Here is an 18,598-nt window from a genome sequence, read left to right on the forward strand (position 1 = left end):
TGGGGGGAAGGAGAGAGAGAGTGGGGGGGAAGGAGAGAGAGAGTGGGGGGGGAAGGAGAGAGAGAGTGGGGGGGAAGGAGAGAGAGAGTGGGGGGGGAAGGAGAGAGAGAGTGGGGGGGGGGAAAGGAGAGAGAGAGTGGGGGGGGAAAAGGAGAGAGAGAGTGGGGGGGGAAAAGGAGAGAGAGAGTGGGGGGGGAAAGGAGAGAGAGAGTGGGGGGGGGAAAGGAGAGAGAGAGTGGGGGGGGGAAAGGAGAGAGAGAGTGGGGGGGGGAAAGGAGAGAGAGAGTGGGGGGGGAAAGGAGAGAGAGAGAGTGGGGGGGGGGGGGAAGGAGAGAGAGAGAGTGGGGGGGGAAGGAGAGAGAGAGAGTGGGGGGGAAAAGGAGAGAGAGAGTGGGGGGGGAAAAGGAGAGAGAGAGTGGGGGGGGAAAAGGAGAGAGAGAGTGGGGGGAAAAGGAGATGAGAGAGTGGGGGGGGAAGGAGAGAGAGTGGGGGGGGAAAAGGAGAGAGAGAGTGGGGGGGGAAAAGGAGAGAGAGAGTGGGGGGGGAAAAGGAGAGAGAGAGTGGGGGGGGAAAAGGAGAGAGAGAGTGGGGGGAAAAGGAGAGAGAGAGTGGGGGGGAAAAGGAGAGAGAGAGTGGGGGGAAAAGGAGAGAGAGAGTGGGGGGGGAAAAGGAGAGAGAGAGTGGGGGGGAAAAGGAGAGAGAGAGTGGGGGGGGGGAAAAGGAGAGAGAGAGTGGGGGGGGAAAAGGAGAGAGAGAGTGGGGGGGGGAAAAGGAGAGAGAGAGTGGGGGGGGAAAAGGAGAGAGAGAGTGGGGGGGGAAAAGGAGAGAGAGAGAGTAGGGGGGGAAAAGGAGAGAGAGAGTAGGGGGAAAGGAGAGAGAGTGTGTGCAGGGCGAGAGCGCCACAGAGACGGGGGAGACAGAGAGGAGAGAAGGACAATGCCAAGTAAGTCACTGAGTCAGTCCTCAACATAGTGACGAGAAAGTAGGTCACTAAACTAGTCTACTTAGTTGAAGCTTCTTCACAAAAATGCATTTTAGTTGTTGTTTTGATTAACAGTAAGCTAAATTTTTAATGCCTTTATCTTTCCAAAATTCTCTCACTGGCCCCCTATGTAAGACAAAAAAATGTAGTGTGCCCCCCCCCCATGCAAAATGTTTGGTACCCCTGCTTTGAAACAAAGTTAGAGGAGTACCTCATATGTGAACAGCTAAGGTAAAGTCAAAAATACAATTAAATAAAAACTCAGCATTTGCCCCAATCACTCCTCCTGAGGCTTAATTCCATACTCTGCTTGCTCCTCATACTCCGCTGTTCAGGACTGAAGTGTTATTTTGTACTTATTATGCCATCAGTTAGCCATTTGATGCTTCTTGCTCATTGCAGTAACACATCAACAATGCTCAATATGCTAGTGTCAGTCTAGTGAGTATACTGCACCACTTAGTGTGATATTGAGCCACGTAAACTACGAAGGTACAAGATCTGAATCTTAATCTGTCCCGATTTAATCGCAGACAGGACAGTATTCAGGAGAGACAATAAAAAGTGGCTTTTGTGGCCACGACCATGGGCTTCCACTTTTGGTCATCAAGTCAAAAAGACTTGTGTGCATAGAAGTGTGCAGCAGAAATTAGAACCAGAATGAGTAATAATGGCAAAAAGTCAAAGCTTAGGGCTCTTTTTCTGAATGCACGCAGCATTTGTAACAAGATAGATGAGTTGATGGCACAAACAGAAATTAATGAGTATGACTTGACAGCTATTACAGAGACATGGTTGCAGGGTGACCAACACTGGGAACTCAATATTCAAGGGTATTCGACATTCCAGAAAATAGGCGAAAAGGAAAAGCAGGTGGGGTAGCTTTGTTAATAAAGGAAGGTATCAGTGCGCTGGTGAGTAGTGATATGGGTGCAACAGATCATGATATGGAATTAGTTTGGGTGGAAATAAGGAATAACAAGGGGAAAAAGTCACGGGTGGGAGTCGTCGATAGGCCCCCTAAGAGTTGCCTCATTGTAGGACAAAGTATAAATCGGGAAATAATGGAGGAGTGTAAGAAGGGCGCTACAATTGTCATGGGTGATTTTAATCTGCATATTGACTGGACAAATCAGATTGGCAGAGGTAAAATGGAAGGTGAATTTGTAGAGTGCATCAGGGATTGTTATTCAGAGCAATACGTTGCAGAACCTACTCAGCAACAGGCTATTTTAGATCTAGCAATGTGTAATAAGGTAGGATTAATAAGAGATATCATAGTTAAGGATCCTGTAGGGGGTAGCGATCACAACATAGTAGAATTTTAAATTCAGTTTGAGGACGAGCAACTTAGGTCTCCAACCAATGTCCTCAACTTAAACAAGGGCAATTACAGAGGTATAAAGAAAGAGTTGTCTAAAGTGGGCTGGGAAAATAGACGAAGAGGAAGGTCAGTGGATGAGAAGTAGCAGACCTTTAAGCAGATATTTCATAACGGTCAACAAAAATTTATCCCAGTCAAAAAGGACTTGATGAGAAGGATGAACCACCCGTGGTTAACAAAGGCAGTCAAGAAGGGTATCCAATCAAAAACTAAGGCATACAAAGCAGTGAAAACTAGTGATAGGCCAGAGGATTGGGGATTTTTTTAAGGAACCAGCAGCAGATGACTAAAAAGCTAATAAAGAGGGAGAAAATTGATGAAAGTAAATTGGCAAGAAATATAAAAACAAACAGCAAGAGCTTCTACGGGTATATAAAAGAGAGCGGCTAAAGTGAGCGTGGGACCCTTGGAGGATGCAAATGGAGAAGTGATAACGGGGAAGAGGGAAATGGCAGATAATTTAAACCGACATTTTGATTCGGTCTTCATGGTGGAGGACACTATAAACATACCACAGATATCAGATAAGCAAGGAGCTAATGGGAGGAAAGATCTTGTAACAGTCTCTATCATGAGGGACAAAGTATTTGACAAACTAATAGGACTAAAGACAGACATGTCACCAGGACCTGATGGCCGACATCCAAGAGTTTTAAAGGATGTGGCTGCAGAGACAGTGGAGGTATTGGTCGAAACATTCCAGAAGTCACTGGATTCCGGGAGGGTCCCAGCAGATTGGAAAACCATTGATGTGACGCCGCTGTTCAAGAGGGAGACAAAAAGCAGAAAACTATAGGCCAGTCAGCCTAACATTAATTGTTGGGAAAATGCTAGAGTCCATTATTAAGGAAAAAATAGCAGGACTATCTATCGCAATCAAACAGAGTCATCATGGTTTTGTGAAAGGGAAATCATGTTTGACAAATTTGCTAGAGTTCTTTGAGGATATAACAAGCAGAGTTGATAAAGGGGAACTGGTAGATGTGTATTTGGATTTCCAGAAGGCATTCGATAAGGTGCCACATAAAAGATTATTGCACAGGATAGGAGCTCACGGTGTTGGGGGGAATGTATTAGCATGGATTGAGGATTGGTTAACTCAGAAGAGAGAGAGTCGGGATAATGGGTCTTTTTCAAGTTGGAAAGACGTAACTAGTGGAGTGCCACAAGGATCAGTCATAGGGCCTCAATTATTTACTATCTATATTAATGACTTGGAGGAGGGGGCAGAGTGTAATATATCCAAATTTGCTGACAATACAAAAATAGGTGAGAGGGCATGTTGTGATGAGGACATAAGGAATCTGCAAGGGGATATAGATAGATTGAGTGAGTGGGCAAAAACTTGGCAGATGGAGTTTAATGTAGGAAAGTGTGAGGTCATGCACTTTAGTAGGAAGAATCAAAAGGCAGACAATTATTTAAATAGAGAGAGACTTCAAAAAAGTGCAGTAGAGGGGGATCTGGGTGCTCTTGTGCACTAAAAAGACAAAAAGTTAGCATGCAGGTGCAGCAAGTAATTAAGGCAGCGAATGGAATTTTGGCCTTTATTGCTAGGGGGTTGGAGTTTAAAAATAGGGACGTCTTATTACAACTTTACAGGGTGTTGGTGAGGCCGCACCTGGAATACTGCATACAGTTTTGGTCCCCATATTTAAGGGAGTTCAAAAAAAGAGATTCACTAGGCCAATTCCTGGGATGAAGGGGTTGACTTATCAAGAACGGCTAAATAGGTTAGGCCTTTATTCATTAGAGTTTAGAAAAATGAGGGGTGATCTTATTGAAAGGTACAAGATTCAGAGGGGGTTTGACAAGGTAGATGTTGAGAAGATGTTTCCACTAGTGGGGGAATCTTGAACTAGGGGACATAGTTACAGAATAAGGGGACACTCATTTAAAATGGAGATACTCTCAGACGGTAGTGAATGTCTGAAATTCTCTACCCCAGAGTGTTGTCGAGGTTAGATCACTGATTTAAAGAGGAGGTAGATAGGTTTTTGAAATATCGGGGAGGTGAGGGCCACGAAGAGCTGGCATGAAAGAGGAGTTGAGATCTAGGGCAGACCAGCCATGATCTTATTGAATGGTGGCGGGGCAGGCTTGAGGGGCCGAATGGCCTACTCCTGCTCCTATTTCTTATGTTCTTATGTACACAGGATCAGGTTTGGCTGTGACTCCTTCCATCCCCCCACCGCACGCCCCCCCCACCAAACTGTGGCCATGAAGGTGCTGGAGGACTGCTAGTGTCCACATAACAGTATGTTAAGATATCATATCCTTAACTTATGTTCATAGTAGTAGGAATTTATAATTTTGTTTTTATGCTCACTATTCCTATATCCACACTTTGCTTTATTTTTGTAGTGTGCCAAACTTTTGCACAAGTTATGACAAACAATAAATTACCACAATTGTAATAAAGGTGGCTCAAAATAATTCATATCATAATCGCTAAGTAATGCCTGGAAGGAAGTTAACAGTCAACAACCAATCTTGGAATAGAGATAACATTCATAAAATGCTCCAACTTTAGGCTTAAAGGTTATGCAGCCATCTGAAACCTTGAACAGCATTGCTGCCTAGTAACACTATCCTACCCATCAATTACTAAATATGCTCTTCGACAGTTTGGTCAGCTGAACTGGATTGGTTATAACCCAGGAACTCCCTCCCCAACATGCAAAAGATATAGATTCATAACTTTTTTCCTCCAACATTAGTTCCAGTAAGATCCTTAATTGCTGGAATTTAAGCAGTATCTTTCCATTTGTGAGGATTCATTTTGAACAAAATCAACATAAGTTAAAATTGCAATTGTGGGTGGATTTAGGCATAAATTTCCTTTTTTGTGTGGATTCAACAGTCCACCAGTCTGGTTTGCCCCCAAAGCAACAACTTAATGCATGTCAATGTATTTTGCAACAGTTTTCTGCATGGATGCCACTTCCGTGTTAGAAAATGAAGCAAAAGCTGGAAACCAGCTGTCACAAAAACAGTTGACTGATTTCTGGCAGTAATACAGCAGTTGTTAAGCCAAGAGAAACATCTGGCTTACAAGACAGGAAACAGAAAATCACAGCAAATAATATGCCATAAAGTCATGGCTTTCTTTTAACAATTCCTTTATAAATTGTAACCTGATATATTTTCAATTTATTGTCGTATGCAATACCGACTTTCAAAAATATAATACAACTCAAATTCCCATAAATACAATAGCCACATCCAACAGTGCAGGTTTGATGAAATCCCAACCTAGATTTCAAAATTTTTAACTGGCATTAAGCCCATACTTGCTTTAATCATAACATCTTTTTAAAAATTACAGCATGTGAAGTTTTTAAAAAGGTTGGTCTGGTAGCTAATAGTTACACAGGTTAGCTTCCCAAACAGACTCCAATGAATTTCTGAATGTCGCACTGTTGCTGGTCATTCAAATCCACCTGCTAATTGGGAAAAGTATAATGAGCAATGTCAATAGAAATATGTGGAAATGGTCAATAAAGCTATATTGATCTGTGGAACAGTGTGCTTATAATTGAAACACATTAACTCCATAAAAAAAAGTATATGAAAATAAACAGGAGGTATTAAGGCAGACGTGCTAATATTTGGATATTAAGAACTAACACTTTTAAAATAAATCAAATCTTCCCCTTTATACTGAACCTGGATATGAAACTATTTGAATTGGTGCATCCCAAACTCACTACCAACATCCAAAAAGCATTTGAATTTCAGCACTGGCTGCAATACCAATTGACACAGCAGTGATAAACAATAAATATTACAATTTAACATTCACTGTAAGGTAAATGTAGAATGAGTAAGGTGTCACTAACAGAGTTGTGATATTCACTGAAAAAACAAATTGAGTGCGCAAGGAATGGTCATCATTGCTTGAATATAATTTCTTACTTATGCACCAAAAATCCACTTCCAAAATGAGATTTATGAGGGAGGGAATAAAATAAGAACTCCTGTTTAGGCTTCAGCTGTCTCCAAGTATCAAATTATCCTGACCACTGGTCAAGGTTCATCATTTGTCTGTATCAGATAACCTCAGCTCCCCTGATGCACTGTATGGTGTGGTATAGCATGTACAAGAACACATCACCATGCTCAAGGGACTTCAAACTGAGTAATCCAAACAAGTACAACTTCCATTTGTTTTTTCACAGATCAAGTGCTCTCCTTGTAGGAACACGCCTCATTTAGCCCAAATCCAGAATAATTATATGCTGGCCAAAGCTTAAGGGCCTCAAAGTTGGCACATGAGCAGTACAGCGAGAATGTAACCAGCTAAATCCATGCAGGTTCTCAGCACACTGCACTGGTAAGTTTCCAAGAAGTTGTCTACCCCACATTTTAGGGGATTAAGTTGCAGGTTTTTCTAGGGTCAAACTGGAAAGAGCCACCAGTGACAAATCCCACTAGATGACATTAATGACCCAGCATTCAAATCACAAAACAGTGCTTTACAATACTGTGCAACTACTTGGCTCAAATATTAGATTACCAAGTTGCTACAGAGGATAAACTTGATTCCAATTTATCAACAGGCATGTTAACTGGGAGCTAACCCCTAAAAGATCTTTCTTACCTTTCTTCACATCCCTAGCCTGCACGTGTCATTAACTGACGTGGTATACTCGAGTCCTTGCTAGACAGATGATAGAACTCCTCTCAAATGGAGATCGTGAGCAGCATAATTCACCATTAAATAGTGAATCCGTTGCCATTACCCACACCACCACCGAACAATAGAATAGGTACACACCAGGCTGTTTAATACAGATCAGAAGTGGTAAATAGATAATTTGGGAAAATGTGTTTTCAAAAAGTACATTACTTCTTTTAGCTCAAGATTTGAAAGCCAATACACCAGTTTCAAAAGCTAGAAAGAGCACCTATAGCAGATAGAGGACTCGAGGAGTTTGAAACATAATATATTTCCATGATATAATTAGTTTATTCCTGCTATAACTTATTAAATTTTAGCTTAGTTCAATTGGCATCAGTCTCAACTCTGAATCAATAGATTTTGATTTTAAGTCCACTCCAGAAAGTAAGCACATAGTTTGGACTGGCACTTCTGTGCCACACCAATGGAAAGACACATTTTCTCATGTGCCATCTTTTGAATTAGACTATATTTTGCCATACTTATCCTTTCTATATGGGTAGAATTAACAAGGGAGTATTAATTGTTCATTCCTGGTTTCCCTGAAAGCATTAAGAGTCAAGCACAGAGCATAGTACTGGAATCATGCATATGCCACACCAGACAGGGGTGGTAAGTTCCCTTCCCTGGACAGTAGTAAGCCAGTTGAGCTTTTATAGCAAACCAGCAACATTCTGGTGCTGGTCCACAAATTTATTTGCATAACTGGGCATGCTAGAATTTGAGCTCATGATCTCTGGGCTGCTAGTTAAGTATCATGACCATTAGACTACTGTATGTAAAATAAACCGATACTCCCATCTGGCAGCTCAGACGGATGTAAAAGCAGGAGATTCTGTCAGTGTCCAGGCCACCATTTATCCTTCAACCAACACCACCAAAAAGATTAATTCATTCATTATTTGTTTGTGGGACCTTAGTGTATGCAAGTTAGCTATCACATTCTTCTACTTAACAGTGACTGCACTTCAAAAGCAAAACACTGAGGACATGCAAAGGTATAGAAATTAAAGTTCTTTCTTTGGCCCTACTTTGCCTTCCAATTTTCTCTCCACTCCTTGCTGCACTGTGGTTTCACAAACGCTGGTCACCCTTTGGTATACTGCCAAATGCACATTGTTGATGCATGAACCTTGGCAGTATGTTGGCAAACTATTTGAATGTGTGAATGTCATAACCAAACCCACTCCTTTCCTCACCAGTTGTCCACAGGCACACTTCTAGCAGAGATTGCTGGATCCCAATCAGAAAACCTGGCAAATCTGCCTCCTGTCTAAACTAAGGAGACTGACACCAAGTATAACACTGATGCCTCTATCCTACCTGAAATCAGTTAACTCAGGACAGACTGAGGATTAAACTCAGGCTTTCCTTGTTTCTATACCTCATTTGATCACTGCATAAGCTTACTAACAATTTGGGGAACCACATAGTTAACAGATTAAAGAGCTAGCAATAGTAAATGCTGGAGCCAGTCCAAGAGGGCAGTGGAATACAAATCTGTCCTTTTCTAGAAAGACGACATCATTTCAGAATCAGTTCAGTAAAGGCCTTAGTGAATTTGCATCTCATCACTTTGGATACAGAAATTGGCTGGTTTACAAGAAACAATTCCTGACTAATGCCTTAAGTTGTGTGGACTGCCCATGCCATCTGTCATTGCAAATTTGTTGACCAAAAACAGTTAAATCGTTCCATTCTTAGAAAAACAAAACAATGTCTTTAATTTAAACTTCTTACGTGTTAAGCAAAGATCCGGCCACTAACAAAATATAGCCAGCTGGCTTACGATAAACTATACAAGTCTAAATAAAGTTAAGTCACTAGATCAAAGACAGTCTTTTCTTATTTTGTTCTATTTATAAAATATGTTCCCACATTAATATGGGACTTAAAAAAAAAAATACAACGTGCTTTTATTATTCGTTGGCTGGTTTGGCTGCACTACAACCATCAAGAAAGCAAGTCCTTCAACATCTTTAAACATGTTTCAGCTTAATTAAAACAAAGGGTAACATAAAATATCACGTGGCTTTGATTTCACAAGGAACTAAGCAAGCCTTTGTAACAAGTAAAACCTACACTGCAATACATTATATATGCAAAAGGAATGCAAAAGTAAAAAGGTGGAAATGGACACAATTTACAAAGAAAATAAGCAAAGTTTAAACAGCAACTACAAGCACCATCAGGCAAGATTTTCAGCAGTTAAGGATAACTGGCGAACATTAGTGGATACTACACATCAACTTATGTCTCAGTCAACTGTTCCACAATTTCCATTTTTTTGGTTTGCTCCACTTTTAAGAGTACAGAGCTTAATTTTAAGTACTACAAACCCTACCCCAAAGGAGGGGTGAAATAATTATACAGCAAATTAACATTCTATGATTCATTCTCTTTCTCCAACTCTATTTGACAATTGAAATGTTACAAGACCAGTTTTTTTTTTGTCACATGATTAAAGCATGCATGTATTTTAAAAGCTGTCAGCGACATTCAGTCCTCATGGCACTGCAATTGTATCATTTAGGACAACCAAAACAGCTGCTTAGAGAGAACTTCTGGTTGCAATTGCCCTAGGACAATTAAACCAGAAAAATTATGCATAAATAAATCTAGTCTGACAGTGATGTAATTCAAGCTATTGGAATTGAAATAATACCAGTTATCTTTCATTGCCATTTTGTCCTCTTGAATAGAATTGCCTTTGGCAACTACCATAGGGCTTACATTGCTCTACTGATAAAAAATGCACAGCACTTTTTCGATTTAAAACTATTTTTATCTCCAGATGTTCCCCATCTCCTCGTGCAAAGTTAGCTCCACTTCACATAGCCTCTTTCAGCCAAGCTGGTAGAGCAAGGCAGGTGATGGACTGCTGAAATGCCATTCCATGATCACCTAGCAGATGGGCATATTTACAACAGAGGGACAAACCTTCAATTTCCTCTTTGCACTATTGCAGTACACTTAGTTGATTAGGAGAAAAAGTTGTTTAGCTGCCCCACTAAGATCGTACCCAGATTCAATCCTGTAATAAATATTTCATCAGATCAGATCAGGCGATCAGTGGATTTACTATATTCACTACTGGATTTCTAGTCAATGATAAAAATCCTTTACTTGCCAGGAACTAACTTGAACTGGAGGTAATGGATTCTAAATATAATATTTAAAATACACCTTTTGTAGAAATAGTTGGAAAAGGAAATTAAATTCTACTTGCTGCTTCCATGGATTGAAGTCTGAAGGCATGGGGAGACGACAGGGTGGAATTCCAGACATCAAGCAAAACATCCTGGTATGATTCATGATGCAAGTGAGGTACTTTGTTTTTCAAATTGAATTTTCGAGCATTGTCCAAAGTACAGAGTTTTGAGAGGGAAAGTTCTGGCATATTATATATTGTATATGTACCTAATTTTTGAAGGATATTCCACAAAAGAACTGAAGTAAAGTAGCAGTCAAAATGATAACTTAGTGTGGATGTACAGCAACATCAACAACACTCTCTGGTATAGTATTAGCTTATTTAACATGGACCCCACCACCCCCCCCCCCCCCCCCCCAAGAAATGAAAGTAGGGATTTACAAAACTAAGTCTGAAAGTGAAGCAGAAGTTATCTTTCTAATTGGAAGATGGAGGTAGAAGTAAAACAGCTTCCCACTTTTCTTCTACAGAATAGGAAACTAACCTGTGAAGTGAAACCATTCTTCTGGATTTTCTTGTAGATGAGCGCAGGGCAAACAAAACAGATAAGACTCCCCATGGTGGCACCTGTCAATCCAAGAATCGTTTCCACTGAAAAAGGGGCAACAAATGTTAGAAGATAAAAATGGATTATCCTTTCTGGTCTAATGTACAAATGCAATAACAAATATGGCTTTCCCTTCTGTATTCATATATTCTATTTCTGAAATGAATAATTGATACGCTGAACTGCAAGCATATTGTTGTGCAAGATGCAGCATACACATAACCTACAAATGATATCTACTAGGCCTGGCTGTTCTCCCCTTTCAACAGATATATACAAATTGAGCTAATAAGCTAAACAAAATTGACAAAGTCAGTAATGTTCTTTTAAATGGGAAGTATATCACTGTTATTTGCATAGTACTCTACCATGTTAATATCAGCTTGCCCACAAACGAGGCAATTGATCAATTACTTAGCTGGTTGCTAATGACATTTAACTGGCAGGAAGCTGATATGAATCCAAGCATTCGATGCCATTAAATGGTTTTCTTGAAATTGTCATGCATCTTCCACCAACCATTCCAGTCATCAATATAACTCATACAATATACTTCTACTGTCTTTCACATGCACGATAGGAAATGTCACCAAGTACACATCATTAAGGAAGAACAAGAACTCTTGTGGTCACAGAAATGAGTCCAAATGCAGGAGGACTATTTGAGGTAGGCATGTCAAATAATTATCAAGCTATTTTACATAGTAACCTGTGATGAAAAAGATCGAAGTCCTCCACTCCCACAAAGAACTTTCTCCAGTTGTAATATTGATATATTGCCATTTTATACAATTTCTATCTTAAGTTATGTGTGATTAGTTTACAAAGACTAGAGTCATCTTGAGTTGGGTCATTAGAATTGCAACTTTTCTCCACTGTATTCTTTTGCTGGGACTGGATAGAGATTGGTGCTTAAGATAAGCAGGGTCATAAAACTTTCAGTGTTCGTATCAGCAATGAAGCATACCATGGCGAGGTATGGCACAGTCACATGCAGACTGCATCCCTTTTCTATAATGACCCAATTTGTCCCTTCAAACCCAACCTTAGAAGAGCACCACCCAGTACACAAAAATGACACATCTAATTCCCATATCTATCCTCACATCATTTTTGAGCACGAGTGTCAGTCTGTGCTGAATTGTGTCAACCACTAGTAAACTGTGGACCTCTACTGGCTAGAAGCTGGTAAGTGGCTGTCCAAGTTGATTTCATAAAGGACCATTAAAGTCAGCAGAAAGAGAAAACAGTTTCCTCAGGCTGTGACGATTAGTACTACTGTTTCAGGGCTGGAGATAGGAAAGGGTGAAGAGATGAAGGGATTTAAAGATGGGGATGATTTTTTTAAAAATCGGAGGCATTGGTCAGTAAAGACAGGGTATTGGGTGAGCAGGGCTCGATTAGAAACAGGATAGGGGTGGCATAGTTTCAGTTAAGCTAACATTTACAGAGGTCGAAGATGGGAGGCTAGCCAGGAGAGCACTGGAATAGTAAAGTCCTGATGTGACAAAGGCAGGGATGAAGGTTTCAACAGCAGACAGGCAGAGGTGGTCCAAAGGCAGGCTTTGTTACGGAAGTGGAAATATGGCAATTTTTGTGATGGAGAGGTTATGGAATTGAAACTGCAGCTTGTAGCTGAATAGGACACACAGTTTGCAAATAGTCGGTTTCAATCTGAGACAGTGACAGGAGAGGTGTATGGAGTGATTGGCAAATATACATTGTTTGTGACAGGAGACAAAGGTGATGGCTTCCATCCTCTGAATATTTAACTGGAGGAAATTGCAATTTCTCCAAGACTGGTTGGCAGACACGCAAACTGACAACACAGACAGTGAAGGGTTGAGAGAGATAGTGGAGAGGTACAGCTAAGTTACATTGGTGTACATGTGGAGGCTGACCTCGTGTCTGTAGGTGATGCCACCAAAAGGCAGCATGCAAAAGCGGGGTCAAGGATTAATCTTTGGGACTCCATAGGTAATGGCTGGATTCAAACCCACAGTGCAGATTTAAAATCACTGCAGCAGCCAGCAATGTGACTAATTCAGGCATATGTTACTGCTTCTTCAATTTTGTAAACATAAAACTTAAATTCAATATTGTCACTCAACGGTTAAGCAGAGCTAGGAAACACATCATTAAAAATTACTCAGACAGTTAATAAAATGTATACCTGTCCCTAGTTCTGTGCATTGCTGCAACAACTTGCAAGAGGTTATCATGTTGGTCATATATTTTAATTTAAAATATATTAGCAGATCTCACAAGGCACTGTGAATAAGTCAGGGAATACTCCGTTTTATAAGGCCAACAGCATTGTGCTATGTAATACACAATGTATCATTCTGCTGAGGCACTGTAAGCATTCTGCCAAGGTGGCACTGTATGCATTCGGCCCTTCCCCCTAAGACCCACAAATATCAATCGCTGTAAGTAAACACAAAATATGGGCAATTCTTATTAGACACATTCCAAGGTCATTTGGTAACTACTTCTTTTTAGTGGGCAAGTGCTTAAAAATCACTGTTTCCAAATTACCTACAGATTGGCACATGCTCATAGATCCTTTGCTCCTCCCAAAAGGTCAGAAAAAAAACTACCAAAAAATGACTATTATTTCATTATATTTTTGAGGGATTATTCTGCATCTGCAGCAAAGTGTAATGACCTCAAAACATATATATTAAAAAATGAACCCTTCCAAAGCATGAGAGGTTTAGAAATCCTAAGTATGTAGACTTCTCATATTACTGCTCTAAAACAAAGACTGAGCATAAAATGTGTCTCAGAATATATTTACAAGTACAAAATCCATTCCTACTATTTCCGCTATAGTTTTAAAATGGTGAACTTTGCAGTAATGTTAATTTACTGTGACATTTAGTTTACATTGCTAAGCAAGCTCTCAAACTTAAAAATTCCTGTAATGAACTTGATAAATTAAGTTTCTAAAAAGGAAGTCTCCTACAGGTTTGGGCGCAAACCAATGAAGTCTTGAATTTATTGAGGTTACAAGTCAATGTTTATGGGTAGTGTAAAATAAGAGCATCTCATGCTTGCAATGAATCCCTGTGAGAAATAACCATCACAGCAAATCCCTACAAGGAATAAGAATAGTATGGAAAATCACAGTGAAATAAGAGAGCTGCAGCAAGAGAAAAGATCAGCAAGTTTATGGTAGTATCTATATTATTGTGCCAAGTGTCTGGGACAAACAAACGCACTGTTGCAAAACTATGAAAAACTAGCATCATGATGGATTTCTGCAAGAAAACAAGGCTATTACACTAAGTCACAGACATTTCAGGGTAAATGTTGCAGGAAAGGACAGCATCACATCAAGTAATTGCGAATAGAACATTTATGGCAAAGCAGGCAGATCATAGAGGCCCTCAGGAGAAAGAATGCCACGACTATTGTGGTAAATTGCAGAGTGAATTTGAGAAGCAAAAAAAAAGAGAGCAACTGTAGAAACCATGAAATCAGTATGATGAGAAATTTATACACATTGCAGTGAATTCTGAGACATAAGAGCATCACACAATCATTTCTAAGAGCTTTGAGGCACTTTGCAGTGAGTCAGTGAAAAATGAAAGCACCACAGTGATTCGTTGGAAGAAACTAGAGTGTTATGACCATCCCGGGAAAGCTCTTTAAGCATTCTTAACAGACAGACACACGAAATTAGTGTCGCAACTAATCACTGCAAACTGAACTTTTCATGACAGAGACCCAAAATTGCCAGTTTCCAGCCATCTGCTTTTTGTTGGGCATATGGAAATATCTTCTGTCCAGAAGGGAGATTTAAATTATTGCTTCTCCTAGTCTTTAGGCAGGGGGAAAGTAGCACTTATTGGCTTAAAATATCATAGTTTCCCAGATAGGCTTAAAATGCTAAGTCTACTTACTTTAGAAAAAAGTAGGCTCTGGTAAAGGTGGGTGATGTGGGGAAGGAAGTGGTTGTGGTGGGGTTGGGAGCAGTGCTGTTAGAGGTACCGGAAATAATGAAAACTGTATTTAAGTATTGCTGAAAATAGAGACATTTTGTCAAAGCTTTTCGTCTTGCACTCTTCAGGACAACTCACAAGAATACCAATGTAAGGGAAAGCAACACATTTATACTGTATGAGAAGAGTGTGCTGACTGGTTGGCAAGTGGTCTCTGATTGGTAGAGGCGTTGCCACGGAGAATGCACCAGTTTATGGTGACTGACAGTTAACTGCCAAGCTTTGTTTGAAATTTAAACCAAGCAGCTTGACTCTGATTGGGCAAGGCATTGCCCTGAGGAATGAACCAGCGAATGGCTGTCACTTATTTTGTTTAGCTGAAACAGGTGTAACACACATTGAGTGGACCTGGAATGTGGCTTTTAATGTTCAATGCAACCTGAACATGGTAGCCATTGCTTTAATACAGCAAGGCATGACATGACAGACAAGGTAAAAATATTACCACACTAACAGAGAAATATTTTTGCAATATCATTTTCCTGCTACTTTGCAATAGTTGCTTAATGTGCAAGTAACTTTGTTCTCATCAGCCTTGCCTCAGTGGTAGCATTCTAATCCCAAAATTAGAAATTTGAAAGTTCAATCCCCTTTCCAGAGATGATTTTATAATCTAGGCTGACGCTTCAGTGCAGTATTGAAGTGCTGCACTGTCAGAGGCCCCTTAAACTGAAAGATAAGAGTGAGGAGACTTTACCCATAACACCTAAAACAGGCTGCTAAACATGTATTTGCAATCTTTTGAAAAATAATGGATTAAGTGAATGGGCAAAACTGAAGCACATGAATTTCAATATAGTCAAATGTGAAGTCATCCACTTTGGTCCTAAAAAGAACAGAATAGGGTGCTTTCTAGATGTTGGAAAGCTAGAAACAGTGGAAGTCCAAAAAGACTTGGGGCTCCAGGTACATCATTCATTAAAATATCATGGACAGGTGCAGAAAATAATCAAACATTGCAGAGACTGCTGGACTTTATATCTAGCAGAATAGGATACAAGAGGATTAGAAGTCACACTTCAGCTATACAAAGCCCTGGTTAGACCACATCTGGGGTACACCTTAGGAAGTGGCCTTGGAGGAAGTGCAGGGTAGATTTACCAGACTAATATCCAGGCTCCAAGGGTTAAATTACGAGGAGAGATCACACAAACACAAACTACAGTTGTAGTCCATGGAATTTAGAAGGTTAAGGGAAGATTGATTGAAGTTTTCAAGATAATTAAGGGGAACAGATAGGGTAAAGAGAAACTACTCCTGCTGTTTGGGGTGTCTAAGAGTAGGGGGCATAGCCTCAAAGTTAGAGCCACGCTTTTCAGAAGTGAAATTAGGGAACATTTCTACATGCGAAGGGTGGGAGAAGTTTGGAACTCTCTTCCACAAACAGAAATCGATGCTACAGCAACTGTTAAATTTAAAACAGAGGTTGATAAAGTTTTGTTAACCAAAGATATTAAGGGATATGGGACAAAGGCAGGTATATGGAGTTAAGTTGCAGATCAGCCATGATCTCAGAGTCATAGAGTTTTACAGCACAGAAACAGGTCCTTCAGCCCAAAGAGCCTATGCCGACCATCAAGCACTGTCCTAACTAATCCCATTTCCCCGCACTTGGCCCATAGTCTTGTATGTTATGGCATTTCAAGTGCTCATCTAAATATTTCTTGAATGTCGTGAGTGTTCCTGCCTCTACCACTCCTTCATGCATTCTGTTCCAGATTCCAACCACCCTCTGGGTGAAAAACTTCCTCCTCAATTCTCCTCTAAGCCTCCTGCCCCTTACCTTAAATCTATGCCCCCTAGTTATTTACCTCTCCGCTAAGGGAAAGAGTTTCTTCCTATCTATCCTACCAATGCCCCTCATAATTTTGTATACCTCATTCAGGTCCCCCCTCAGCCTTCTCTGCTTCAAGGAAAACGACGCCAGTCTAACTAGTCAGTCTTCATAACTGAAATGCTCCAGCCCAGGCAACATCCTGGTGAATCTCCTCTGCACCCTCTCCATTGCAATCACATCCTTCCTATAGTGTGGAGACCAGAACTGTACACAGTACTCCAACTGTGTCCTAACCAACGTTTTATACATCTATATTTTATATATTTTATTTTTATATTTATTTTTATACAACGTTTTATCTCACAATGGCAGAACAGGCTTGAGGGGCTAAATGGCCTACTCACGTTCCTATATGCCTGCATCAAACTCAACTGAAGATACCGATGATGGATATCTAATTTAATGCTGACAAGTGTGAGGTGTTGCATTTTGGCAGCAGGAACAGGGAAAGGCAACATGTACAAATTGTACAGTTCTAAAGAGTGTGCAGGAAGAGAGAGATCTTCCGGGGGGGGGGGGGGGGGGGGGGGGTGGATGTGCATAGATCTTTGAAGGTGGCAGGCTATATTGAGAGAGTGATTAGTAACACATATGGGACCTTGGGCTTCATAAGCAGAGAAATTGAATACAAAAGTAGGCAAGTTATGCTGAAAAACTTTATAAAGCTCTGGTTAGGCCCCAACTGGAGTACAGCATCCCGTTCTGGTCACCACAATTCAGAAAGGATGTGAGGGTCCTCGAGAGGGTGCAGGGAAAGATTTCCCAGAATGGTTCCAGGGATGGGGGTTTTTAGTTACAAGATTAGGTTGGAAAAGCTGGGTTTGTTTTCCTTAGAAGGAGATTGAGGGGAGATTGAATAGAAGTGTACAAGATTATGACAGGCTTAGATAAGTTACACAAGGAAAAACTGTTCCTATTAAGAAATGGTACAAAGACTAGGGGACACAGATTGAAAGTTTTGGGCAAAAGATGCAGGGGGGATATGACAAGGCACCTTTTCTACACAGCCGGTGGGAATGACCTGGAACTCGCTGCCCACAAGGGTGGTAGAAGCGGAGACCATCAATGACTTCAAGAGGAAGTTGGATGACCACCTGAAAGAAATAGATTTACTGGGCTACAGGGATTGAGCCAGGGAGTGGGACTGACTGCATAGCTCTGTGGAGAGCCAGCATGGACTCAATGGCCTCCTTCTGAGCCATAAATGACTTCATGTTTTCTGGAAACCATACAGCAAAATTCAGCCTTCGCAAAATGCGTAACTATGGGACAAAACAATATGCAAGACAAAGGTTATCACTGCATTCTGGTGGTGCAAAATTATCATCTTGCAGCAATATCCATAATGAAGTCATTGCTGAAAGTCACTTTGCCAGCTATTTTAAATACTTTTGTACATTATCAAGTTGTCAGGAAAGGGACACCTGGGAAAGTGTATTCTGCCATTACCAAGTGATCAGAGCTTTTCTTCTCAAAAGTACAATATTTTTGCACATGCAAATAAAGCAAAACTCAATAAACATAGCGCTATAAGTGAAACCATCTTACCATTAGGAATCAGAATTCCACCCAACATTGTGCCAAACACTATACCAGCTGTAATGAGCTTAAACCGCAAAGGTGGCATATACCCTCCTGCAGCAAAAGTACCATCTTTCTGCTGAAATCAAAAGGGGGAAAAAGAGAGCTAGTGAATTATTCTATACCCTTGAAATGAAAAATTCTATAGTTAGGGAAACATGGAAATATAAGTGGATATAGAATTATGAGAATTCTACTTTGCGGTCAAAACTCTTATTTAGATTGCAAATTACCTCCTTTTTCCATACTTAATAAAATACTCTTGATTGGTCAGAAAATTATGCTCTGCCATTGTCCTGCACCAATGAACATTCAATTGCTTTTTCCACACTATTAGGTTGGCATCTAGAAACAAGAATGTT

The 18,598-nt window shown here is 40.5% G+C and overlaps 1 protein-coding gene across 3 annotated transcripts in view; it reads right to left on the reverse strand.

Moving 5' to 3' along the window:
* Window positions 1–18,598, reverse strand: part of slc38a10 (solute carrier family 38 member 10) — a 131,830-nt gene that overhangs the window by 74,796 nt on the left and 38,436 nt on the right. For 2 of the 3 annotated variants that reach the window (XM_068058202.1, XM_068058200.1), the window contains exons 9-10: window positions 18,204–18,315; window positions 10,749–10,855 (exon numbers count right to left, since the gene is read on the reverse strand). In XM_068058202.1, coding sequence (XP_067914303.1) covers window positions 10,749–10,855; window positions 18,204–18,315 — 219 coding nt within the window. The remainder of the gene's footprint in view (window positions 1–10,748; window positions 10,856–18,203; window positions 18,316–18,598) is intronic. The other variant, XM_068058201.1, reaches the window with a different exon arrangement.

The sequence above is a fragment of the Heterodontus francisci genome, chromosome 26 (genome assembly GCF_036365525.1).
Source record: "Heterodontus francisci isolate sHetFra1 chromosome 26, sHetFra1.hap1, whole genome shotgun sequence".
NCBI classification, from domain to species: Eukaryota; Metazoa; Chordata; class Chondrichthyes; order Heterodontiformes; family Heterodontidae; genus Heterodontus; species Heterodontus francisci.